Here is a 26,218-nt window from a genome sequence, read left to right as displayed (position 1 = left end):
GAGGATATGGCAGTGAGCCGAGATTGTGCCACTGCACAAAACATTGTGCCACTGCGGCAAAAACATTCTGGAGGTAGACCAGTGATGGCTGCACAACTTTGTGAATATACCAAAAACCACTGTGAAACTGTATACATTTAAAGGGTGAATTTTATGGTATGTGAATAATATCGAATGTTGTAAACAGATGCTCAGTGCCGCAAAGAAAGATCAGCATTGTTGGAAGTAGAGAAGTTCCTTTTTAAAGTTTCCTTTCATGTTAAAGAATAAGTGTGCTAAAAATAAAAAAGAAAAAGCGTGCTAATAACTTTGTTAAGCCCTATCCTATGTAGCTGTTAGACCTGCCATGCTTACAGGCACATACGTTCTATGTCCTTGTACTTTAACCAGGATATCTGTGCTGGACGTGCTCACAGGCATGTCCCAGCTCTCCATTGCTTTTACCTGTTTAGAACAGTTTTAAGTTGTTAGCCAATCAGGTTTTAACTTAGATTGTGAGATCTGGCCCCAGCCAATGGAGATCAGACACAGCAGTAAGGATGACGCCAAATGAGTAAGAAATAAATTTGTGTGTTTTCCTTTGTTCTTTGTACTCTAGTGGCAAGATGGCTAGTGAGAGTACCTTTCCTGTAGCCCAAAAAGTAAAAATTGTGTTATTGAAAGATCCTTTGTCTCGGTGCTGTTTTTTTCTTTGCAGCACCAAGCATCTATTTCCAACAAGCACTGAGACAAAGGATCTCTTAGCAAGCAATTTATACTTTTTTACTTCCTGCACTGCAGGAAGGGTACTCCCACTAGCCATCTTGCCACGGGAGTACAACCATCAAAGGAAAGCAGACGTATTTGTCTCTTAAGCTTTTGGAGTCGTCTTCACTGCTGTATCTGATCTCTGCTGGCTGGAGTCAGACCTCACAATCTAAACTAAAACCCGATTGGCTAACAACTTAAAACTTCTGCAAACCCGTGAAAGTAATGGAGAGCTGGGACATGCCTGTGAGCACATCCAGCACAGATATTTTGGTTAAAGTACAAGGACGCAGAACTTACTACGTGCCTGTAAGCATGGCACGTCTAACAGCTACATAGGTTAGGACTTAACAAAGAGTTATTAGCCCACTTATGATTTATTCTTTAACAAGAAAGGAAACTTTAAAGAGGAACTTTTACTTCCCACACTCAGTAAGCCTGTTATTAAAGATATTTCAGGATTCAAATATTTAAAAACACTCCAGGGGTAGAAAAAAGAGCTATGATGAAATTAAAAGGTTGATTCCTGCTGAGAAGTGGTGTTTAAAAAAAAGAAACAAATAGAAAAAAAAGAAATTAAAAAGTTGAGAAACCCTGTCGCCTGCACATAGAGAGCATTAAATATACACTTTAGTGGTGTTCTTTTCATTATTATTATAGTTATTATTATTATTACAGATTTATTATTATTATGTCATCTCTTTTTTTTTTTTTTTTTTTTGAGACAGAGTCTCACTCTGTCACTCAGGCTGCTGGAGTGCAGTGGCACAATCTCGGCTCACTGCCATATCCACCTCCTGGATTCCAGCCATTCTCCTGCCTCAGCCTCTGGAGTAGCTTGGCACATGCCACCATGTCCAGCTAATTTTTGTATTTTTAGTAGAGAGGGAGTTTCACCATGTTGGCCAGGCTGGTCTTGAACTCCTGACCTTGTGATCCTCCCACCTCAGCCTCCCAAATTGTTGGAATTACAGGTGTGAGCCACCGGGCCTGGCCTCTATAATCTCTTAACTGAAGTGCTTGGGACCAAGTATGTTTCTGAATTTAAAATTGTTTGGGTTTTAGAAAGATAATGTGGTGCACATACATACAACAGCCCCAACAAGGTTTGGGACAGCACCCAGGAAACCAACATTAAAATTTCTGTAAGGAAATTGACATGCATTCACACCGGGTACAACAAATAAGGATGCTAGGTTCTCACTCTCTGTCGTGGTTTGAATGTGTGCCCTAAAGTGCATATACTGGAACCTTAATTCTTTTTTTGTTCGTTTTTTGAGATGAAGTCTCGCTCTGCTGCCCAGGCTGGAGTGCAGTGGTGCAATCTCGGCTCACTGCAACTCCCCCTCTCAGGTCCAAGCCATTCTCCTGCCTCAGCCTCCCGAGTAGCTAGAACTACAGGCGCGTGCCACCACACCCAACTAATTTTTTGTATTTTTAGTAGAGACAGGGTTTCACCATATTGGTCAGGCTGGGCTGGAATTCCTGACCTCATGATCCACCTGCCTCGGCCTCCCAAAGTGCTGGGATTACAGGCATGAGCCACTGTGCCCAGCCAGAACCTTAATTCTCAATGGCGCAGTGTTGAGAGGTGGGACCTTTCATGAGGACTCTGCCCCCATGAACGGATTCGTGCTGTTACTGCAAAAGTGGGTTCCTGATAAAGGAATGAATTTAGCTTCTTTCTCTTCTCTCTGTCTCTAGCTCCCTTGCCCTTCTGCCTTCCACCGTGGGATGATACAGCAAGAAGACCTCCACCAGATGCAGTCCCTTGCCTTCCCAGCCTCCAGAACTATGAGCTAAATGAATTTGATTTCCTTATAAATTACTCAGTCTCAAGTATTCTGTTGTGGTAGCACAAACCTAAGACACTGCCCAGTATAGCAGCTACATGTGACTATCAAGCACTTGAAATGTGGATAGTCTGAAATGAAATTGCTGGGCCTGGCGTGGTGGCTTATGCCTGTAGTCCCAGCTACCTGGGGGACTGAGCCGAGAGGCTCCCTGAGCCCAGGAGCTCGAGACTACAGTGAACTATGATCATGCCAATGCACTCCAGCCTGGGAAACAGAGTGAGACCCTGTCTCTTAAAAATAAAATAATAAAATAAAATAAACGTGAATGTAAACCACTCATCAATTTCAAAGACTTAGTATGAGAAAAATTAAAATAACTCATTTCTATATTGATTATAGATGTGATTATAATATTTTAAATATTCGGTCAGATAAAACAGATTGTTAAAATTAACTTCACCTGCTTCTTGCCACTTTCTTAAATGTGGCTCCTAGGAAATTTTGCAATGCTCATGTGGCTCACCTTTGTAGCTCCAATTCTATTTCAACTGGACGGTGCCCCTCTGAGGAAGTTTACCTCAGTTCAACGCAGATGTGCCCTCAAATGAGTTTGCTTCAAATTTATTTAAAACAAAGCCTGGGTGTGGTGGTTCGTGCCTGTAATCCCAGCACTTTGGGAGCCTGAGGAGGGTGGATCACTTGAGCCCAGAAGTTCAAGACCAGCCTGGGCAACATAGTGAAACCCTGTCTCTATAAAAAATACAAAAATTGGCTTGGTGCAGTGGCCCACACCTGTAATCCCAGCACTTTGGGAGGCCAAGGCAGGCAGATCACGAGGTCAGGAGTTTGAGACCATCCTAGCCAACATGGTGAAACCTCATCTCTACTGAAAACACAAACATTAGCCGGGCGTGGTGGTGGGCACCTGTAATCCCAGCTATTCAGGAGGCTGAGGCAAGAGAATCGCTTGAACCTGGGAGGCAGATGTTGCAGTGAGCCAAGACCTCACCATTGCACTCCAGTCAGGGCGACAGAGCGAGACTCCATCTCGAAAAAAAAAAAAATACAAAAATTAGCCAAGCATGGTGGCATATGGATGTAGTCCCAGCTATTCAGGAGGCTGAGGCAGGAAGATCTATTAAGCCCAGGAGGTCAAGGCTGCAGTGAGCTGTAATTAAACCACTCCACACCAGCCTGGGCAAGAGAATGAGACCTGATTTCAAAAAAAAAAGAAAGAAAAAAAGTTTTTTTGCTTTCAGAGCTTTTGGATTTCTGGGTTGAATTGCAATTGCTAGATCAAAGATCTAGCCTGTGAGCCTGGAGAATCAGGGCCAAGAAGGACAGAGTGGGCACCCCTCTCCCCAGCATAACAGGGACAGCAGGCTCTATGCCCAGGACTGGCCTACCCACCGCTGCCTCACCGTCATCCCCCTGCAGCCAGCCTTCCCAGATCCCTTTGAACCGGCCGCCCCAGGCTTCTTGGCAGCCCTGCCGGGCCACTTGTCTTCAGGTCTGCCAGGGGAGGTGGGGAGGAGGCGGGAGGAGATCGTGCAGAGGCAGTCTGGGCTGGGCCAGAGCTTGGGGTGCTGAGCCTGTGACCAGCCGTGAGCAGAATCCAGCCATGGCCAGCCCGGGGCTGCTGCTCCTGCTCTCACTGACGGCCCTGCCACCACTGTGGTCCTCCTCACTGCCGGGACTGGACACTGCCGAAGCTAAGGCCAGCATCGCGGGCCTGATCTTGTCTGCACTGGAGAGAGCCACCATCTTCCTAGAGCAGAGGCTGCCCGAAATCAACCTGGATGGCATGGTGGGGGTCCGGGTGCTGGAAGGTGAGTGAGCCCCCGTTCCCCTGGCTGGACACTAGGAAGCTAACTCTCACCTTTGTCCTCCGCCCTGCTCTGTATACCTGAGACTTGGCAGCCTTCTGGCCCCAGAATAATCTGCCTCAACTGTAAGAAGAGAGGAAGGGAAGCCGGGGGCTGGCATTTCCTGGGGGCTGTGGCCCAGCTGTTATGAAATTTTTTAGCAGTAGGAAAGATTTAAAGGCGACATGGGGAAGGATTTGGAAATTATCATTTTCTAAGAAGGAAATGATCCATTTGACAGTCCCTCCTGACACACTACAAACAAGGGGAGTAGAGAGAGTGCCCCATCAATAGATATTTGTGGGAAGGTCTCTCCCCTTGAGTGAGGTGGCTGTGGACAAAACTGATGACTCTCAAGATCGGGTTCCAAACCCGCTTCCTCCACTGCCATCCAAAGCCTCCTGAAGTTTCTGCAAAAACAGTCAAGTGTTTGTTTAGCTTTCAGAGATATAAGATTCCCAAGAAGGGGGCTGGAGACAGGCCAAGGCAAACACACACATGCACACATCTCACACACATGCACATCACACACACAAGCATGCATGCACACATGTACACACGCAGGCACATCATACACACACAAGCATGCATGCACACATGTATACACACAGAAACATCACACACACAAGCATGCATGCACACATGTACACACACATGCACATCACACACACAAGCATGCATGCACACATGTACACACACAGGCACATCATACACACACAAGCATGCATGCACACATGTACACACACAGAAACACACACACAACCATGCATGCACGCACACACGCACACACATCACAAACACGCATACATGCACACACACATCACACACACACGCACACATGTATGCACGCATGCACACACACACACACCATGAGTTGCTGTGGGCCCCTCCTTGCAGGCCATCCTGAGCAGAGTGACAAAGACCCCGGGTTTGGTATCAGCAGGGGCTCTGGGCTGGCCCCGGCTCCCAGGCCAGGCAGTGGGCATCGCCCCACGTCACCCTCTTTGTGTTGCCGGAGTAGTTTTCCACCCGACCAGGACTCAGAAGTGGCAGGAGAGGCACTGGGATAGTCTGCTTCCTCGCAGCCACATGCCCCCACCAAGTGTCCTCTCCCCACCCCTCGTCCCCCATGTGGCATCCTGGAGAGCCCCAAGATCATGCTCCCTCCCCTCCTGGCCAGGACTAGGGTGAGGCCAGAGATATACCCAGGGTCCCCTTCATTTAACCCAGCCCTGTCTCATAGCTTCTCTAGAAATTCAGCAGCAGCAGCATCCCCCAGACTGGAGTGCAGTGGCACCATCATGGTTCACTGTAGCCTCCAACTGCTGGCTCAAGTGATCCTCCCACCTCAGCCTTCCGAGTAGCTAGGATTACAGGCATGCATCACCACACGTAGCTAATTTTTAAAAATTTTTTGTAGAGATAGAGTCTTGCTATGTTGCCCAGGCTGATCTCAAATTTCTGCCCTCAAGCAATCCTCCTGCCTTGGCTTCCCAAAGTGCTGAGATTAGAGGGGTGAGCCACTGTGCCCAACATAATGTCTCTAATGGAGGAAGGGGCCCATCAAGGCTGAGATGTGGCCTTGCAAATTGGGTTCTTGCTGGGCACCTGCCATGGGTAATTGACCGAACAGCTTGGAGAGGAGTGATTTGTTTTCCTCATTCCATAGGCGAGGAAACTGGGGCAGAGAGAGTTCAATAGCCTCCTGACGCCTCACAGTGGATGGTTGGTGGGGTGGGTCTAGGACAAACTCACCCAGTTACACGAGTCTCTTGAGGGCAAGTGCGATTGCCAAGCACAGTAGTGGGTGTGCAGCAGGTGTTGAATAAGCATTCATAGAACCAAGGGACAGAATCTTGTCATCAGCGGCAGGTGGCTTCCACGGGGGCAGGTGCTTTCTGGGGCGCATGTGATAGTTAAAGCTTCAGTTCACTAAGTATCTGCTCAACTTGGGCACAACCCAGGTGCATTGCATGGGTACTTCAATGCCCTCTCCCCATCATCCCTGAGGCTACACCCATTATTATTATCCTCTATGGAGGGGGGGAGGGGGTTCTCTTAATCATGACTGAGTAGCGTTCACTGGGAAAGCGGCACCACCCTGGCCTCAGACCAGGGTCCCCTCTCCTTGCAGCCTCAGTGAGCCCAGCTTCTCCACCCACGCCCTGTTCCACAGCCACTGTCCCTTCCCCTTGCAAGAGTCTTGCTGCATAACAGATTCCCCAGGAATTCAGCCACTGAACACAACCACAACAGTGAACTCTGCCTAAAAGAGAGCAAAGGCGGTGCCAGTGCCTAGAACAGGGCTTCAGAACCGGTCTGCCCGGGTTCGAATCCTGGATCTCCCCCACCTGGCTGCATGGCACAGAGTTATCTGCTCTGTTGGAGTTTGGGTTTCCTCATCCTTCAGCCGCAGCTGGTGGATGGGAGTATCACGTGATCATGCACATATATCACATGAGATTATGTGTCCATGTCATCTTACCAGTGGGACTCAGTGCTTGTCAGCCATTACCGTTTCCATCTATCCAAGCATTGAGTACCCTTGACTGACGGCAACAGCCGCCTCTAAACGGTCTCTCTCTAAACAATGAGCTCTCCGTGGGTAGGGTCGAAGTCCCATTGCAGCAGTCCTTAACCTTTTTGACACCAGGGACTGGTTTTGTAAAAGGCAATTTTTCCATGGACCTAGGTAGAGGGGAAAGTTTCAGGATGATTCAAGTACATGACATTTATTATGCACTTTATTTTTTTATTTTTTATTTTTATTTATTTATTTTGAGACAGAGTCTCACTCTGTCACCCAGGCCCCAGTGCAGGCGCCACCTCAGCTCACTGAAACCTCCAGCTCTGGGTTCAAGTGATTCTCCTGCTCAGCCTCCCAAGTAGCTGGGACTACAGGTGCCCACCACCACACCCGGCTAATTTTTGTATTTTTGGTAGAGACAGGGTTTTACCATGTTGGCCAGGCTGGGTCTTGAACTCCTGGCCTCAGGAGATCTGCCTGCCTCGGCCTCCCAAAGGGCTGGGATTACAGGCGTGAGACACCGTGCCCGGCCCACTTTATGTTTATTGTTATTACATTAAAACATATAATTATACAACTCGCCTACAGGGCCACTGCCCTGGAGGGTTGTGGGGTGTTCCCTATTGCTGTGTTGAGGCACTGGATCTGAGAGATAAAGAGACAGGACACAGAAAGACTGGAGAAGACAGCTGGGCTCGGGGAGCCATGCCAGTTACAAACAGAGACAGTTGATGCCCCGAACGTCCAGACTCATCTGTATTTATTAGGTACGAGACAGGGGGAAGGGTCGTGAGTGAGGTCGTCTATAGGCTTAGTGATAGGGCATACATGATCACGTGAGTAGCAAGCAATGGGGCCACCCATTAGGTCACCTAGTTAGAGAGGTGGGCCATACGCAGTAGGGGGCTGTGCCGTTCACAGTAGTAGAGGGTCGTGTACAAAAAGGGGGTCCACCCCTATTAGGCCACCGAGGCCAGGAGGTGAGCCGTGTGCAACAAGTGCCGTGCGCAACACTTCTTATCTGGGGGCTGGAGACTTCAAAGGATTCCTGCAGAAGGATGCTGTAACCCAATGCGGGGAGCTGACAGTGTGCCCTTCTCTAAGGTATCTTATAGGAGGATGACCTGAGCCAGCACAGTAGCGAGAAAAGCTGACAGGGTGTGCAGCCGCCGTGGCGCGATTACGCCAGAGGGGTTCTTCTCCCTCGGTTGTTCGTGGGTTGTTCAGGCCTGAGGCCTACTTTCCACAAGAACTGGATGCAAGGTACTGCCACTCCTTTTCAGGGGGAATAACTCTCGCTCCACGCCGGCCGTGCAGCGGGTACTGAGTGCTGCCGTCTAGGCCCTGACCTGCCATACAGCGTGTGCCCTTTCAGGCAGGGACGCTACCGCCTGGGTCTTCGGTTCTTGTCCTGGCCTGGCTGTTTTCCCATGTACTGCTTCTGCTCTGTGACTGCTCTAGGCATTCCTCCTACTACAAAGTACTATATGGTTATATAGAAGGATTATATAAATCAGCATTAAATGTGTCGTACAGCTCCAACTACAATTCGTTACGTGATTATATAGAAAATTATATAAAACTAAGTATGGTTAGATATATAAGCTAGATATAAGTAAGCAGTAAGTTATACTTCAGGCACTAATTGTGCCTGGGGTCTGCCCAGCTGTCCTTCCTCAGCGCCCACGTGGGGTGGGGGTTCACCCACACTCGCCATAATATAGAATCAGCGGAAACCCTGAGATTATTTTCCTACAACTAGATAATCCCATCTAGGAGGATGGGAGACAATGACAGATCACTGGACGTTAGATCCTCATAAGGTGTGTGCAACCTAGACCCCTCGCATGCGCAGCTCACAATAGGGTTCGCACCCCCGTGAGAATCTAACGCAGAAGCTGATCTGACAGGAGGCCGAGCTCAGGCAGTAACAAGAGTGAGTGATGGGAGTGGCTGTAAATTACAGACTCACCCACTACTCGCCTCCTGCTCTGCAGCCCCATTCATAACAAGCCTAGACCAGTGCTGGACTGAGCGCTGGGGACCCCTGTCCTGTTGGACTTCGTAGACCCGGTGCAGTCACAGGAGGAGACACTCTGACATACTGGGCACGGCTCTCTGTCGGCACTCCCAAGGCTGTACTTCGCCCCTGTGGGTTTGCCCACGGAGAGGGGCTGAGCAGAGGGGGGTGTGCAGCATCCTTTTTAACTTAGCCCATCCTCCCTAACAAGGCTCCTACCTGATGGCAGCTGCCCTACCTCATCCCTTGCCCTCTCAGCCCTGCATGGATGCTCTGGGTCCTGTCTCCCCAGTCAATTTCTGGCCACCTCTGGGTCTTCACCATTCCTTCCCACCTCATCAAAGCCACTGCTAGCCCATAGGGTACCCCTGTGGGAATTAGAAGAAGGTACTTCCTTCCTGACGTCACTTGACAGCCATCTGCTGGGAAATTGTCTTACTACATATACAAACCCATGATGTGAATGTGTGTTGCCATTGTGCAGTGTACAACCTGCTCACCTGTACACAGTGGTTCTCCACCCTACAACCTGAATCCTTCCCTCATTATTCCTCATGCACAGCAGACCCCAAGTCTCCTTAATGCATAGTAATGGCTGAACTTTACTAAGTGCTTACTCTACACTATGGATAAGACTAAGTCCTCTCCGCACATTCGCTCACCCTATCCTCATAACACCCTCCAAGAAGTAAGGGCTATCATTATCCCCGTTTTACAGATGAAGAAAGTGAGATGGAGAGAAATTAAATTACTTTCTCTGGTCATCCAACAAGAAAGTATCTGAGTTAAGGATTCGAGGATTTGGACCTCGAGTATGAAGGATTTGAACCCAGGCCCGACTCCAGAAACCAAGCTCTCAGCCACCCCCTTCTACCACTCTAACACCCATTCTCATTGCCCAGATCACTCCATTCTGGCCTCATTTCCAGTCAGCTCAACAAATCTTTCCCCGCTGTGTGCTGGAGGAGGCAGAGAGGCTACCAGGAAGCATGAGACCTTGGAGGATTTTTTTTCCTGTCCCAAGGCAAAAAAAAAAGTACCAACTCCAAATGGCAGAACAAATGCACTCTAATCCCTTCCAGAGCAGCTAAAAGGCGTTCAGGAGAAGTGGGCCCAGGAGACCCTGCTGCAGCCGCTGAGTCTGCGAGTGGGGGCACTGGGGGAGAAGCTGGAGGCTGCCATCCAGAGATCCCTCCTCTACCTCAAGCTGAGTGACCCCAAGTACCTAAGAGGTGAGCACCCACAGGGGTATCCCATTCCTTCTGGAATACCGACTCTGGGGATGTTGCCTTTAATAACCCAGCATGTGCTCTCCAGGGGCAAGGCTGGGCTGGGACAGTCCATCATGAACTTCGACCTGTCTGCCGAGCAAGCCACAGACGAGCCCTGGGAACATGCGGTCATCCTTGACTTCAGAGTCTGATGGCCTCTCCCACCCACACAGAGGGGTGTGGAGTAGGCAGGGTGTCTTCTCTCACGCATTCAGCGCATGCCCATGCTTGAGGTCCTGGTCCTAGACCAGAGCAGAGGGGCTGGGCAGGGCTGGGCTATCCCAGAGGGGAGAGTATCTAAAAGGCCATTTGACCCTTTGCATAGCAAACAGTAGTGTCCTTTATCACCAAATTATTTTAATACATTTCATTAAATGTCAGAAGAAATTCCTGAAGTTGTCTGCACTCTATTTTTCTGTATTTTTAGTAGAGACGGGGTTTCACCATGTTGGCCAGGATGGTCTCAATCTCTTGACCTCATGATCTGCCCACCTCAGCCTCCCAAAGTGCTGGGATTACAGGCATGAGCCACTGCACCCAGCCAATTTTTTTTTTTTTTTTTTTTTTGAGATAGAGTCTTCCTCTGTCACCCAGGCTGGAGTGAAGTGGTGTGATCTCAGCTCACTGCAACTCCCACCTCCCAGGTTCAAGCGATTCTCCTGTCTCAGCTTTCTGAGTAGCTGGGACTACAGCTGCCCACCACCCGCTAATTGAGCATCCTTGACTAACAGCAATGGCCTCCTCGTCTGTCTCTCTCTAAACAATGAGCTCGCCATGGGCAGGGTCAAAGTCCCATTGCAGCAGTCTCCAACATTTTTGACACCAGCGACTGGCTTTGTAAAAGGCAATTTTTCCGTGGACTGAGGTAGAGGGGAGGGTTTCAGGATGATTTAGGTGCATTACATTTATTGTGCACCTTTATTTTTATTTTTTATTTTTATTTATTTATTTTGAGACGAAGTCTTACTGTCACCCAGGCTAGGGAGAGTAGCTAATTTTTCTTCTGCAGCTAATTAGGAGGCAGAGAGACGCCCAGGAAGCATTAGACCTTGGAGTATTTTTCCTTAATGAATAGTAATGGCTGATTTTTCTTCTATATTTTTAGTAGAGACAGGGTTTCACCATGTTGGCCAGGCTGGTTTCGAATTCCTGACATCAGGTGATCAGCCTGCCTCGGTCCCCAAAAGTGCTAGGATTACAGGCGTGAGCCACTGCGCTCAGCCCCACACTCTATTTTTCAAAACAGTGGGGTTTATCTCTCTCATTCCTTATGACCACTGAGTGTCTCTCTCCTCTCCAGCCCCAAGTGACCCTACAGAAGGTCCCATCTTGTAAGCCTGGCTGAGCTGTTCCTTGATGGCAAGAAGGGGCATATGTAACCAGCCCATCATGCTGCTACAACCCCGTCCCCTCTGCTCCCCACTCCCGTCGTATGTGTGAGGTGACCGGGGAGGTAGCCAGACCACGGTTTGTGCTCACACGGCAGCCCAGCTGCAGGGAACACAGCCCAGGCCTTCCCAGCACAGGCCCACCTTTCCACTGTTGAGCTCCGCCACCCTCTCCCAGGCCTGGTCCCTAACACTGTTCCCGCCTATGTCATCCTAAAGATGCTGTATCACTGGGCATGTTTTGTAAGAGCTCCACTTTCTCACCCAACCAAAGGAGTCTACAAATATCACCTCCCCACTAACCCCACCTCCCCACGTGTTTTCTTTTTCTTAGAGACAGTCTTGCTTTCTCTATCTCTTTTTTTTTTTTTTTTTTTTGAGACAGAGTCTCTTGCTCTGTCACCCAGGCTGGGGTACAGTGACACGATCTTGACTCACTGCAACCTCTGCCTCCTGGGTTCAAGCGATTCTCCTGCCTCAGCCTCTCAGTAGGCAGGCCTGCAGGAATGTGCCACCACACCAGGCGAATTTTTATATTTTTAGTAGAGACGGGGTTTCGATACATTGGCCAGGCTGGTCTCCAACTCCTGATCTCAAGTGATCTGCCCACCTCAGCCTCCCAAAGGTTGAAACACCATCTCTACTAAAAATACAAAAAAAAAAAAATTAGTGGGGCTTGTTGGCACAAGCCTGTAGTCCCAGCTACTTGCGAGGCTGAGGCAGCAGAATCACTTGAACCTGGGAGGCGGAGGTTGCAGTGAGCCGAGATCGCTCCACTGCACTCTAGCCTAGGTGACACAGCTAGACTCTGTCTCAAAAAAAAAAAAAAAAAAAGAGCTGATCATAGCTCACTGCATTCTCCAACTTCTAGACTCAAGCAATCTTTCCGCCTCAGCTGGGACTCTGGATGCACACCACCATACCTGGCTACAGTTTTTATTTTTGTAGAGACAGTCTTGCTATGTTGCCTAGGCTGGTCTTGAATTCTGGGCCTCAAGCGATCTTCCTTCCTCAGCCTCCCCAAGTGCTGGGAAGACAGGTGTGAGCCCTGCGCCTGGGAAACTAACCCTTATCTGGAGCTTCGACGGGATGCAGTGGGTTTAGTCAAAGCTGTCCCAACACTGTTCCTAATGATTAGGGGGAAAAGGGTTTTATAAGCAAAAGGAGCTTTCTTGAGTTTTTCAAACCCAATCTGGGACCAGCAGACAGGGCTCAGAACCCCGAGCTGTACCTGCCAGTGGGCAGGGCTGCAGGAGTGGGTGGGGGCACTAGGGTGGGTGGCCCACTGCTCCTGGGTCGCCCCCACACCGCACCCAGCCTCACCTATCTATCCTCTCTGCCAGAGTTCCTGCCGACCCTACAGCCCGGGTTTTGGAAGCTCCCGCATGCCTGGACCCACACCAATGCCTCCTTGGTCTATGCCACGTTTGAGCCCCAGGACTCGTTCTCGGAGGAGAGCAGCGACATGTGCCTGGTGCAGCTGCTGGGAACTGGGTGGGCCCCGAACTCACCCTATTTGCTGGAAACACAAACACACTCCACTGGTCCTGTCCCACTCGTTCTTCTCCAAGCCCCCAGGACTGAAGCCAAGGGTTTGTGCAGATCCGGGTGCAGCTCCCTGAAGCTGCCGGGCACTGCCCTCTCCCACTCCAGCGGGGGTAGCCGCCCACTGGTCTCCTATGCCACAGCGGGTCTTCCAGCAGCCCTGGCTGCACACACCACCTCCAGGTCCCCGGACAAAGCCCCAGTTCCTCTCCACCCTTCCAAGTCCCCAGCCCCCTAGAGGCCACTTTTCAGATTCTCCAAGGCTCCTTCCCATTCAAAGACTTTGCTCCCCACACCCACCCACTAGGCCTCAGGAAGTCTGCCCTACCTCCAAACCCCATCCTACCTCTGACCCCAGCACACAGCAGACCTCCTGTGAGGGCCTCTCCAGCACCTTGTATAGCCACAGATGGAATTTGCATTTGGACTGTGGACCTGTCCCCATCCCCAGTGAGGTTGCAGGTCTGGGAAGGCAGGACCGAGCCCAGTTGGGCTCCTCATTTTATCCGGGTGCTGGGTGGGCCTGGAGCAAGGCCCCAGGGCAGCCCTGGGTGCAGGTGCCTGTGGACAAAGTGGGCAGCAGGTGCCCAGGACGCATCCTCTCAGCTTCCTTCAGAGCAATGCTTGGGCCAGGACACAGCTGGGCTCATGGAGGGCTTGGCCCCAGCCAGGGTCCCTGCTTTTTTTTTTTTTTTTTTTTTTGAGAAGGAGTCTTGCTCTGTCGCCAGGCTGGAGTGTAGTGGGGAGATCTCGGCTCACTGCAGCCTCCACCTCCCAGGTTCAAGTGATTCTCCTGCCTCAGCCTCCCGAGTAGCTGGGACTACAGGCACCAGCCACCACGCCTGGCTAATTTTTGTAGTTTTAGTAGAGCCGGGGTTTCACCATGTCGGCCAGGATGGTCTAGATCTCTTGACCTTGTGATCCACCCACCTCAGCCTCCCAAAATGCTGGGATTACAGGCATGAGCCACCTCACCCAGCCAAATATATATATATATATTTATATTTATATGTATTTATATATATATGTACATATTTATATACATATATTTTTAAAAAAAAAAAAAAACAGAATCTCACTCTGTCATCCAGGCTGGAGTGCTTGATGTGTTCTTTGTTGGCTCACTGCAATCTCGACCTCCCAGGTTCAAGCAATTCTCCTGCCTCATCCTGGGATTACAGACGTGTGCCACCATGCCCAGCTAATTTTTGTATTTGTATTTGTATTTTATTTTTATTTATTTATTTATTTTGAGATGGAGTCTCACTCTGTCTCCCAAGCTAGAATGCAGCAGTGAGATCTCAGCTCACTGCAACCTCTGCCTCCGGGGTTCAAGTGATTCTCCTGCCTCAGCCTCCTGAGTAGGTGGGATTACAGGTGCTCACCACCACGCCCGGCTAATTTATGTGTTTAGTAGAGACAGGGTTTCACCATGTTGGCCGGGCTGGTCTTGAACTCCTGAGCTCAGGTAACCTGCCTGCCTCGGAGGCGGGGTTTCACCACGTTGGCCAGGTCTCAAACTCCTGACCTCAGATGACCTGCCTGCCTCGGACTCCCAAAGAGCTAGAATTCCAGGCGTGAGCCACCATGCCTGGCCGGTGCAGGAGAAATAAGCATGTTGGGCCCAGATTCCAAGTGGTTTGGATTCAAGTACCCACTGTTTAGGGCTGGAAAAGATGTGATTTGGGGGCCCCACGGAGCAGTACGAAGTTTCAGCTTTGGTGGCTTCCTCAAGCCCAGGATGGCTCTAGCATCATGTCCCCTGTGCTAGGGCAGCCAGATTTAGCAAATCAAGATGCAGGACAGCTGTATTTTCTCTGGCAACCCCCATGCCCAGCTGGGTGTCTGGAATCTACTAGGAGTTCCAACAACTACAAATAGGGGCCACATCACTATCTGGGAGGACTCAGGGCGGGTCAGCGCTCCATCTGTAACAGCTTGGAACCACTTTCCCTCAGGATGGACAGCAGCCAGCCCTGTGGCCTCTCGGACCTCTGCAGGAGCCTCATGACCAAGCCCGGCTGCTTGGGCTACTGCCTGTCCCACCAACTGCTCTTCTTCCTCTGGGCCAGAATGGTGAGTGCCCAGGGAGCCCCCACCGCGCCAGGGAAAGGGGAAGGAGAAAGGAAAAGGGGCGGCCGGGCACAGTGGCTCACGCCTGTAACCCCAGCAATTTAGGAGGCCAAGGCGGGTGGATTACTGAGGCCAGGAGTTCAAGACCAGCCTGGCCAACATGGTGAAACCACTTCGCTACTAAAAATAAAAAAAAATAAATTAGCAGGACATGGTAGCACGCACCTGCAATCCCAGCTATTAGGGAAGGCTGAGGCAGGAGCATCGCTGGAACCCAGGAGGCGGAGGTTGCAGTGAGCTGAGATCATACCACTACATTTTATATATATATATATATATATATATATATATATATATATTTTTTTTTTAAATAAAGATAACCCTACATTTACCATATATATATATATATATATATATATATATATATATATTTCTTCATGCAGAAATGTAGGGTTATCTTTATTTTTAAAAATGTGACTCAGTGTCCAGAAATTCTTAGCTGAGGAGGCACTCTCTGTTTTTTTTTCAACAGAATTTTCTAATTATTATTTCTTTGCAAGCTGTGACAGACCAATATTTTTGTAAATATAAGAAGAACCATATTGCAAGGGAATTCTTTTGATCATTAGCTTCAACAGGTGGAAAGTCACTCTGACCACCACAGCAGAAGTGTCTAAAGCCTGCTGTCAACTCCTGCTCTTCTCCCAGTGTGGGGAGTGGCCAGCCCGGTTCTCAGTGCACACTTTAAGTAGCACTGAAGCCGCCCATGGGGTCAGTCCGGTTGTAGACTGCAGTGCACCCCTACCCCCTCGATCATTCATAGAGCACCTCCTAGTGGCACAGGTTTCACGTTGGGTCCTGAAAATACAAAAATTAGTCTCCACTAAAAATACAAAAATTAGTCGGGCATGGTGGTGGCATGCTCCTGTAGCCCTAGCTGCTTGGGAGGCTGAAGCAGGAGAATTGCTTGAACCTGGGAAGTGGAGATTGTGATGAGCTGAGATCGCACCACTGCACTTTAGCCTGGGCAACAGAGCAAGACTCTGTCTCAAAAAAAGAAAAAACTCTTGAGGCTCTGAAAGATGACTTTAGCACACCAAGATCACACAGCTCCTCAGTGGCAGAGCTGAATCTTGAATCCAGTTTTCTCTGATGATGGAGCCCCAGCTGGCTGGGGGTATGCATGGGGAAGAAATCCCACAGAAAGGAGAAAAAGACCTTTCCTAAACAGCCCCTTGCAAGACTGTCTCAGATCTGCAAGACTTTCCCATAACAGGGCGTGCGTCTGTCATCTGTAGCACTGAGTGCCTTGTCTCTGGATGTTTGTCTCCCCAGAGGGGATGCACACAGGGGCTGTTCCAGCAGAGCCAGGACTACATCAACCTCTTCTGCGCCAACATGATGGACTTGAACTGCAGAACTGAGGCCATCGGATACGAATACCCAACCCGGGACATCTTCATGGAAAACAGTATGGCCAGCATTCTGGCCCTGGGACAGAGAAGCAGGGTGTCCCCCAACCAACACACACACACACACACACACACACAGAGTTGCCAGATTAGGCAAGTAAAAATACAGAGTGCTCAGTTAAATTTGAACTTCAGATACGCAGTCAATCCATTTTTAGTATAAGTGTATCCCAAATATTGCATGGAATATACTTACACTAAAAAATTATATTCATTGTTTATTGAAAACTCAAATGTCACTGGGCATCCTGTATTTTACCTGCCACTGCGTGACAGCTTCCTGCCCCCAAAGGATGCCGCAGTGACGGAGCTCTATACAGATGGACCAGGTGACTGTGAGGCGGACCCACAAAGCCTTATGGATGAGACAGAAAGGGAGCGCTTGGGTGGCTGCTCGCAGGCTGGAGTGTCTAAACCCCTCTACTGACCCTGACTTTGGAGCAGCCCTGACCAAGGCCCTCAGTGGGAGGCGGGACACAAGCCTGGGAGCCCCTAGTTGCTCAGGCAAAGGCTGGAGCTGCCTTCTTCCAGCCCCTGCATTGAATGCTCACCTCCTGGTGCTGCCTAACCCAGGCAGATGGAGGCAGCTGGCAGCATGGCAGCCCTGGGGAGCGGGAGGAGGTGGGCCTGGGGGGCAGGCCTGCAGAGGGCCCCATCTTTACTTTCAGTCATGTTCTGTGGAATGGGCGGCTTCTCCGACTTCTACAAGCTCCGGTGGCTGGAGGCCATTCTCAGCTGGCAAAAACAGCGGGAAGGTTGCTTCGGGGAGCCTGGTGAGCTGCGCTGCCGCCCTGGCTAAGAGTGGGGGCAGTGGGGGCTGGGGCGGCAGGGCTGAGTTTCTAGGCCAGGTGTGGAAACAATGCATTGGTGTTAAGGATGCTGAGAGATGTGTAACCTGCAGGTGCACGCACAGACACAGAGACGTGTACACACACAGGTGGAAATGAGCTCAGAGTTTTGGAAGCCAAAATGTGGCAAGACAGGAGGCCGTCCTATTGGAAGGTGTTGGCCCCTTGAGCTGCATTAGCAAGCCCATTTGTATTGCACTGTTTTATGCCACAGACAAAGACAAACCCTAGACTGCATAATTTATAAAGGAAAGAGGTTTAATGGACTCACAGTTCCACGTGGCTGGGGAGGCCTCGCAATCCTGGTAGAAGGCGAAAGGCACGTCTTACACAGCAGCAGATGAGAGAATGAGAGCCAAGCACAAAGGGAAACCCCTTATAAAACTATCATTTCAGCTGGGAGTGGTGGCTCACACCTGTAATCCCAGCACTTTGAGAGGCCGAGGCGGGCAGATCACAAGGTCAGGAGATTAAGACCATCCTAATATGGTGAAACCTGCCTCTACTAAAATACAAAAAATTAGCCAGGTGTGGTGGCGTGTGCCTGTAGTCCCAGTTACTCAGGAGGCTGAGGCAGGAGAATCACTTGAGCCCAGGAGGTGGAGGTTGCAGTGAGGCGAGGTCATGCCACTGCACTCCAGCCTGGATGACAGAGTGAGACTCTATCTCAAAACAAAAAACAAAAAAACTTTCAGATCTTGTGAGACTTATTCATGAGAACCATATGGGAGAAACAGCCCCCATGATTCAATTACCTCCCACGAGGTCCCTCCCACAGCACGTGGGAATTATGGTAGCTGTAATTCAAGATGAGATTTGAGTGGAGATATAGCCAAACCCTATCACTATTCATTCAGCAAGTACATATTGAGCACCTGCTAACGTGCCAGACACTATATAGGCTCTAGGGAAAACCAGAGCCTGGAGGAAAAGAAACGTAAATCACCTGAACAAACTGAGAAGTGAAGTAATTGCAAGTTCTGATGAGAGCTATAAAGGAGACTACAGGGTGAGGAAGAAAAGAACATCAGGGAAAGTTCTCCAGGTAGGTGGTCAGGAAAGACTACGTGGGAGGAGGTGACGTAGCAGAGGGTACAGAGGCAGAGGACTCGGCCACTTCCTAGCCGTGTGACGCCTGACAGCTGGTCCCTTTGGAATAAGCCACTTAACCCCTCTGAGCCTCTATGTCCCTGTCTGCAAATAAATGAGCATAATAACCCACCTTCCAGAGCTGCAAGGAGAGTAGACGTGATACATTTGAAGCCACACAGCCTGTGCCAGGTACAGGACAGGTGCCAGGTACAGGACAGCTCCCAGGAAATGCTATTGTCCCCATTACAAGCTTGGGATGCTCCAAGAAGCAAAAGCTTTTGAAATAAGATGGTCTGTTTTTAAAACAGAGTTTAGGCCAGGTGCAGTGGCTCACACCTGTAATCCCAGCACTTCAGGAGGACAAGGCAGGCAGATCACAAGGTTAGGACGCCAAGACCATCCTGGCTAACACAGTGAAACCCCGTCTCTACTAAAAGTACACAAAATTAGCCAGGCGTGGTGGCACATGCCTGTAGTCCCAGCTACTTGGAAGGCGGAGGCAGGAGAATCACTTGAAACTGGGAGGTGGAGGTTGCAGTGAGCCGAGATAGTGCCATTGCATTCCAGTCTGTGCAACAGAGTGAGACTCCGTCTCAAACCCCCCCCAAAAGTTTATACGATGAAGAATCTTAGGCCCCCACACGTACAGCATCGGCAGGTTGGGGATGGGGCTGTGGAACTTTCCATGCCTGGCTTACTTCCATTAACACGATGTCCTCCAGGTTCATTGATGTTGCTGTGAATGTTCTGGGTTTGTCATATATGACCTTTATTATATTGAGGTATGTTTCATCTACATTTAACATGTTGAGAGTTTTTATCATGAAGGGAAGTTAAATTTCATGAAATGCTTTTTCTGCACCTATTAAGATGATTATATGATTTTGTCTTTCATTCTATTGGTGTCATGTATCGTATTTATTATTTTGCATATGTCGAACCATCCTTGCATCCCTGTAATAAAGCCTGCTTTCTCATGATGAATGATTTTTTTTTTAATCCAAAACATTCATCACTTACTACAAGTGGTCAGAGTAGGAAAGCCATGAATGATTTTTAATGTGTTGCTGGGTTTGGTTTGGTAGGATTTTGTTAAGGATTTTTGCATCTACGTTCATCAGGAAAATTGGCCTATACTTGTCCTTGTCTGCATTACCTTTGGGTAATGCTGAATTTGTAAAACGAGATTGGAAATTTTTTCTCCTCTTCAGTTTTCTGGAAGAGACTGAAAAGAATTGGTATTTGTTCTTTAAATATTTGGTAAAATTCAGCAGTAAAGCTGTTAGGTCCTGGGTTTTTTGTTTCTTGGAGACTTTTTATTCCACATTCAATCTCCTTACCTCATTACTTGTAATCGGTCTGTTCAGGTTTTCTGTTACTTCTTGGTTCAATCTTGGTATGTTGTGTGTGTCCAGGAATTTATCCATTTCCACTAGGTTTTCAAATTGCTTGTTTATAATAGTCTCTAATGATCATTTGTATTTCAGTGGTATCAGTTGTAATATTTTCTTTTTCTTTGTGATTTTATTTACTTGAGTCTTTTCTCTTTTTGTCTTAATCTAGCTAATAATGTATCTTTTTAAAAAACAACTTTTCGTTTCATTGATCTTTCATATTGTTTCTTTAGTCTCGATTTTATTTATTTCTGCTCTGATCTTTACAATTTCTTTCCTTCTAATTTCAGGCTTAATTTGGTCTCGCTTTTCCAGTTCCTTGAGATGTATCATTAGTTTGTTATTTGAAATCTTTCTGCTTTTTTCATGTAGGCATTTTTTGATGTAAACTCCCCTCTTAATACTGCTTTTGCTATATCCCATGGGTTTTGGCATATTGTGTTTCTAGTTTCATTTGTGTTAGGAAATTTTTAAATGTTCTTAATTTCTTCATTTGCCCATTGGTCATTCAGGAACATGTTGTTTAATTTCCCTGTATTTGTACAATTTTGAAAGGTCTTCTTGCTACTGATTTCTAGTTTTATTCAATTGTGGTCAGGAAGATACTTGCTATGATTTAAATCATTTTAAATTTGTTGAGACTTGTATTTTGGCCTAACATACGGTCTATTTTGGAGACTGTTTCATGTGCTGGTGAGAAGAATATATATTCTGCAGCAGTTAGATAAAACGTTCTGTAAATGTCTGTTAGATTCATTTGGTCTCAAGTGCAGTTTAAATTCAGTGTTTCTTTGTTGAGTTTCTGTCTAGATGATCTGTTCAATGCTGAGAGCAAGGTGTTGATGTCCCCAGGTATTATTGTATTGGAGTCTGTCTCTCCCTTTATATCTAATAACATTTGCTTTGGTTCCCCAGTGTTTAATGCATATATTTTTAGAATTGTTATGTCCTCTTGCTAAATTAATTCCTTTATCGTTATATAATGACCTTGTCTCTTTTTACAGTCTTTGACTTAAAGTGTGTTTTATCTAAGTATAGCTACTCCTGCTCCCTTCTGGTTTCCATTTATGTGGAAGATCTTTTCTCACCCTTTCACTTTCACTCCACATGTGTCTTTACCAGTGAAGCAACTTTCTTGTAGGCAGCATATAGTTGGGTCACATTTTTTCATTCATTCAGCCAGTCCATATATCTTTTAAGTGGGAAATTTAATCAATTTGCATTCAAGGCTATTATTGGTTTGTGAGGACTTACTCCTGTCATTTCATTCATTGTTTTCTGGTTATCTTCTATATCCTTTGATTTTTTTCTTCCTTTCTTATTGTTATCATCGCCGTTTGGTGCTTTTCTCTAGTGATAGTTTTGCATCTTTTCTCCTTTTCCTTTCTCTTTCTCCTCTACCAGCAACTTTTATACTTTCTCACGTTTTCATGGCAATGATTATTGTCTTTTTCTTTTCAGATGTAGGACTCCCTTGAGCACCTCTTGTAAGGCCAGTTTAGTGGTAGTAAATCCCCTCAGTTTTTGCTTATCTTGGAGGGACTTACATTTTTAACAAGCACCTCCAGTGGTTCTGATGGTGGGTGTTTGGGGAACCATAATTTGGAAAAGCATCAGTAGTGACATGTTTAGGCCATGCAAAAGGATCTGAAGGAAGGTGCAGGTGGAAACTTCTGGGATAGACTCAAGTTTCAAGAGATGACCTAACTTCCTTGAGATGGTGTGGGGGCAGGAGGTTTAGTAAATAACATTTAAAAATTTACCTTGAGACTAGTCGCGGTGGCTCACACATATAATCCAGCACTTTTGGAGGCCAAGGCTAGAGGAACACTTGAGCCGAGGAGTTCAAGACCAGCCTGGGCAACATAGCGAAAGCCCATCTCTAACAACAACAACAAAAATTTTTTTTTTGAGATGGAGTTTCACTCTTGTTGCCCAGGCTGGAGTGCAACAGTACAATCTTGGCTCACCACAACCTCTGTCTCCTGGGTTCAAGCAGTTCTCCTGCCTCAGCCTCCCAAGTAGCTGGGATTACAGGCATGTGCTAGCAGACCCAGCTAATTTTGTATTTTAAGTAAAGACGGGGTTTCTCCATGTTGGTCAGGCTGGTCTCGAATTCCTGACATCAGGTGATCTGCCCACCTCGGCCTCCCAAAGTGCTGGGATTACAGGCTTGAGCCACTGTGCCCTGTAAAACTTTTTTTAAAAATTAGCTGGACATGATGGTTCATGCCTGTAGTCCCAGCAATTTGGTAGGCTGAGGCAGGATGGATTGTGTGTGCCCAAGAGTTTGAGGCTGCAGTGAGCTATAATTGTGCCACTGCACCCAGCCTGGCCAACAGAATGAGACCATGTCTCTAAAATAAAGAAGAAAAAAGAAATAAAAATGTAAAAAAATAAAATTTATCTTGAGAAGTTCAACTTTTGCTCTCTTCCCAGATGCTGAAGATGAAGAATTATCAAAAGCTATTCAATATCAGCGGCATTTTTTGAGGAGAGTTAAGAGGCGAGAAAAACAATTTACAGGTAATGAAAATACCCAGGGGAGTTTCTTGACATGAAACTGAGATATCCTAGCAAAACAAAGGCCTGTGTTTATTCTTTCTATGGACAAACAGCACCTGGCCTCATCAAAGGAGCACTAATCAGAGGGCCTTCATGTTTGGGAGGTGGAAGGGAGGCTAGGGGTCCCTGATGGCCTCCCCTTAGAAAGTGGGGAGACAGCCTGGGCAACATGACAAAACCCCGTCTCTACTAAAAATACAAACCTTAGCTGGGCGTGGTGGTGCACACCTGTATTCCCAGCCACTCGGGAGGCTGAGGCAGGAGAATTACTTGAACCCAGGAGGCAGAGGCTACAGTGAGCTGAGATCACACCAGTGCACTCCAGCCTGGGTGACAAAATGAGACTCCGTATCAAAAATAATAATAATAAAATATCAATAACTGCAGGCAAAAGCAGGAAGGGATATAGAATAGCCAGCTCATAGATTAGATGTCCAGCACATGTGGGTATCTGATTCCCATGACTAAACATCTCTCGATCAGCCCTACTGTGGCCTCATCATCCACTCAGTCAGTTTCATAGCTGCCACCAAAGGTCATGCAGGCGAAGGGAGAGAAGTTCTCAGTAGACTTCCAGAGCCCCCTGCCCCTGCTAGGCCCTCCTGACACAGAGGAAGCTGGGGCTGCCTATGGCTGGGGTGGTCAGGACCTGCTGTGTACTACCTGGTCAGCTGAGTGTCCCCAGAGCCAGACAGCCCAACATGAGGACTGTCCTAGGGACTGGAGCGGAAGCTGCAGAAATTCCAGAGTCCCAGGCCTTTCGTGGGGCCCCTCCAGGTTGACCAGCAGCCTAGAAAACTGCTGGGAAGTGGTGTGCTCGTTCTTGTACTTATGACACATGCCCCCAGAGCAAGAGGCAGCCGGTGCAGAGACTAGTAGCACAGGGTCTGAGGTCAGGTTGTGTGGGTTCAAGTCCTGCTTCTGCCTCTTACTTGCTGTGAAAGTCACAAAACCAGGCTGGGCGTGGTGGCTCATGCCTGTAATCCCAGCACTTTGGGAGGCCAACGCAGGTGGATCAATTGAGGTCAGGAGTTCAAGACCATCCTGGCTAATATGGTGAAACCCCATCTGTACTAAAAATACAAAAATTAGCCGAGTGTGGTGGCTCGTGCCTGTAGTCCCAGCTACTCAGGAGGCTGAGACAGAAGAATCGCTTGAACCCAGGAGGCGGAGGTTGCAGTGAGCCAAGATTGCATCACTGCACTCCAGACTGGGCGACAGAGCAAGACTCCGTCATCTGTAAAATGGGGCTAATAACTGATCATTGTGCAAAGTCCTCCCCATGGAATTTGCCATACAGTAGCCACCGAGAGGCAGGAACTGCCAGGGTTAGTCATTCGGCACCTCGAAATCTGCATTCTCCCTTCCTTTAAGGGATCTGGCTGGGGTCCCCTCTGCTTCTCAAAGTCTCTGGGTAGTGGGGAAAGAATTCCTGGCTCCCTCCCACAAGCAGACAGATGGTAAGACTAAAGGCATGTTGCCCACTTTGAGTTCAAAGAACTAACTACATCTGAGGGTTATTATCTCAGGCAAGTGCTTAGGCCTGAGACTCTGACTCCATGAGGCATGAGGTCACATGGGACTAGAAAGACCAGAGGCAGCTAAGAGGAAGCCACTGGGGTCAAGAAATGAGCTGGGGAGTTACCAGGGCCAGGGAGCTCAACTCAGCTTCCCGAGCCTCAGTTTCCCCATCTCACATGAGACAGGATTCCAGTGCATGTGGTTTACTGAGGTAGGTAAGTAAGTCAAGGAAGCAGACTAACCTAGGCAGGAGCTAGACAGGATGCAGTCTCAGGCCAGATCCCCCTGCAGGAGTGGAGGGGAATGCCTTGGAGCATAAATTGCACAACAGAGTCATCCCCCTAGGACAAGGTGGCCAGGCTTTTTTATCCCTATATTGGTAAGTTATTTGGAAGGGACATACCTCCCAGAGAAGGGAGCCCTTAGCAGCTGGTGGAAGGGGACTCAGCCCAGCAAAAGGGGCCTAAGGGAGCATCAAAGCACTCGCACAGCATCTTGCAAATTGCCTGGAATGATATCTGAAAAGCACTTTTTTTTTTTGAGATGGAGTCTCGCTCTGTCGCCCAGGCTGGAGTGCAATGGTGCCATCTCAGCTCATTGCAGCCTCTGCCTCCCGGGTTCAAGCAATTCTCTTGCCTCATCCTCCCAAGTAGCTGTGACTACAGGCGTGCGCCACCACACCCGGCTAATTTCTGTATTTTTAGTAGAGATGGGTTTTCACCATGTTGCTCAGGCTGGTCTCTAACTCCTGATCTCAAGTGATCTGCCATCCTCAGCCTCCCAAAGTGCTGGGATTACAGGCGTGAGCTACCGCACCTGGCTGAACAGCACTTTCAATGGAACTGTGTTGAATAAAGGGCCAAGGTTCTTGCCACCCAGCACTCACAGGGGCCTCTCTCCCCATAGATGGCTGCTCCTCCCACAACACAGCTACAGCAGTGGCAGCCCTGGGTGGCTTCCTCTACATCCTGGCTGAATACCCCGCAGCAAACAGAGAGCTGCACCCATCTACACCGTCACCACCAAGCAGCCACTGACACAGATGGTTCCATGTCTGTTGCCTGGAGGAACAGACCCCTTTAGTCCTCCTCCCTTAGGCCCTGGAGGGCCTGGGTCACATCCGGGGAAGGAGGCATCTGGAGGATAAGTAAAGCCACCCCAACGTCCCATCTTGGGTTGTTTGGAAGCCTGAGTAAGCAGGGCTAGGGCAGGTGGGGGCCGGGAGGGACCCAGGTGTAAGCAGATGAATAAAGTTAGACTGCGCAGCTGACTCAGAATGGAGTCTTGTTTCTCAGCCTTGAAGACAGTCTTGGACAACCTCTCGGTCTTTGTTTCAACTCTCCAATCCCACTCAACACATACTTTTTTCTTTTCTTCTCATTTCTTTTTTTTTTTTTAATCAGTGAGGTCTCACTCTGTCACCCAGGCTCACTGCAGCCTCGAACTCCTGGGCTCAAGCAATTCTCCCATCTTGCCTCCTGAGTAGCTGGGACTACAGGTGTGTGCCATCACGCCAGGCTAATTTTTAAATTTCTTTGTAGAGATAGGGTTTCACTATGTGGACCTGGCTGGTCTTGAACTCCCGGCCTCAAGCAGTCCTCTTGCCTTGTCCTCCCAAAGTGCTGGGATTACAGGCATGAGCCACTGCACCCAGCCACAGATTCTAAAGAGCCCCATAAACTGGTGTCTTAAAGACTATTTATTCAGGTGTCAAATATCGTATCTTTCCCAGTGGAGAAGGAAGGGTCTCTGGAAAGAATAGTTCAGGTCATGAGCTAGAACTCAAGAGATGACCATGAAAGGCAATGTACATTCCTTTTTATATTCTGAGCACGGAACTTTGCCATATGCTTACATTGCATCATACGGCCATCTGTCATTTTACAAAACGCAGTATAGCATAGCGGTTGATGGTGAGGTTCTGTGGCCAGGCTGCCTAAATTCAAGTCCCAGCTGTCTGTGACCTTGAGCAAAGTCACCAACTTCTCTGGGACTCGGTTTTCTCATCAGTAAAATTGGGAAAATAATAAACCCTACCTTGGTCAGGCACAGTGGTTCCCCCCTGTAATCCCAGCGCTTTGGGAGGCTGAGGCG

General features: G+C 48.4%; 1 protein-coding gene across 1 annotated transcript; it reads left to right on the top strand.

The window, feature by feature from the left end:
* Positions 1-4,115: 4,115 nt before the first annotated feature.
* Positions 4,116-25,426, top strand: CUNH16orf89 (chromosome unknown C16orf89 homolog). Its single transcript, XM_012448247.2, has 8 exons — positions 4,116-4,372; positions 10,038-10,187; positions 12,958-13,108; positions 15,118-15,235; positions 16,568-16,703; positions 17,373-17,477; positions 22,478-22,564; positions 25,031-25,426. The coding sequence occupies exons 1-8, from the start codon at positions 4,165-4,167 to the stop codon at positions 25,159-25,161; spliced, it is 1,086 nt and encodes a 361-aa protein (XP_012303670.2). The 5' UTR covers positions 4,116-4,164; the 3' UTR covers positions 25,162-25,426.
* Positions 25,427-26,218: the final 792 nt, after the last annotated feature.

Source organism: Aotus nancymaae, unplaced genomic scaffold (genome assembly GCF_030222135.1).
Source record: "Aotus nancymaae isolate 86718 unplaced genomic scaffold, 86718_ANA_hifiasm-v0.15.2.pri h1tg000049l, whole genome shotgun sequence".
NCBI lineage: Eukaryota > Metazoa > Chordata > Mammalia > Primates > Aotidae > Aotus > Aotus nancymaae.
The sequence above is the reverse complement of the archived record's forward strand: the minus strand, read 5'-3'. Positions and strand labels throughout refer to the sequence as shown.

What these genes read in the sequence shown, in the direction of transcription:
- CUNH16orf89 (XM_012448247.2), top strand. Translation starts at nt 4,165, where the DNA reads ATGGCCAGCCCGGGGCTGCTGCTCCTGCTCTCACTGACGGCCCTGCCA. An exon ending in GGGGGTCCGGGTGCTGGAAG is followed by an intron (nt 4,373 to 10,037) that starts GTGAGTGAGCCC and finishes AATCCCTTCCAG; the next exon opens with AGCAGCTAAAAGGCGTTCAG. An exon ending in TGACCCCAAGTACCTAAGAG is followed by an intron (nt 10,188 to 12,957) that starts GTGAGCACCCAC and finishes CCTCTCTGCCAG; the next exon opens with AGTTCCTGCCGACCCTACAG.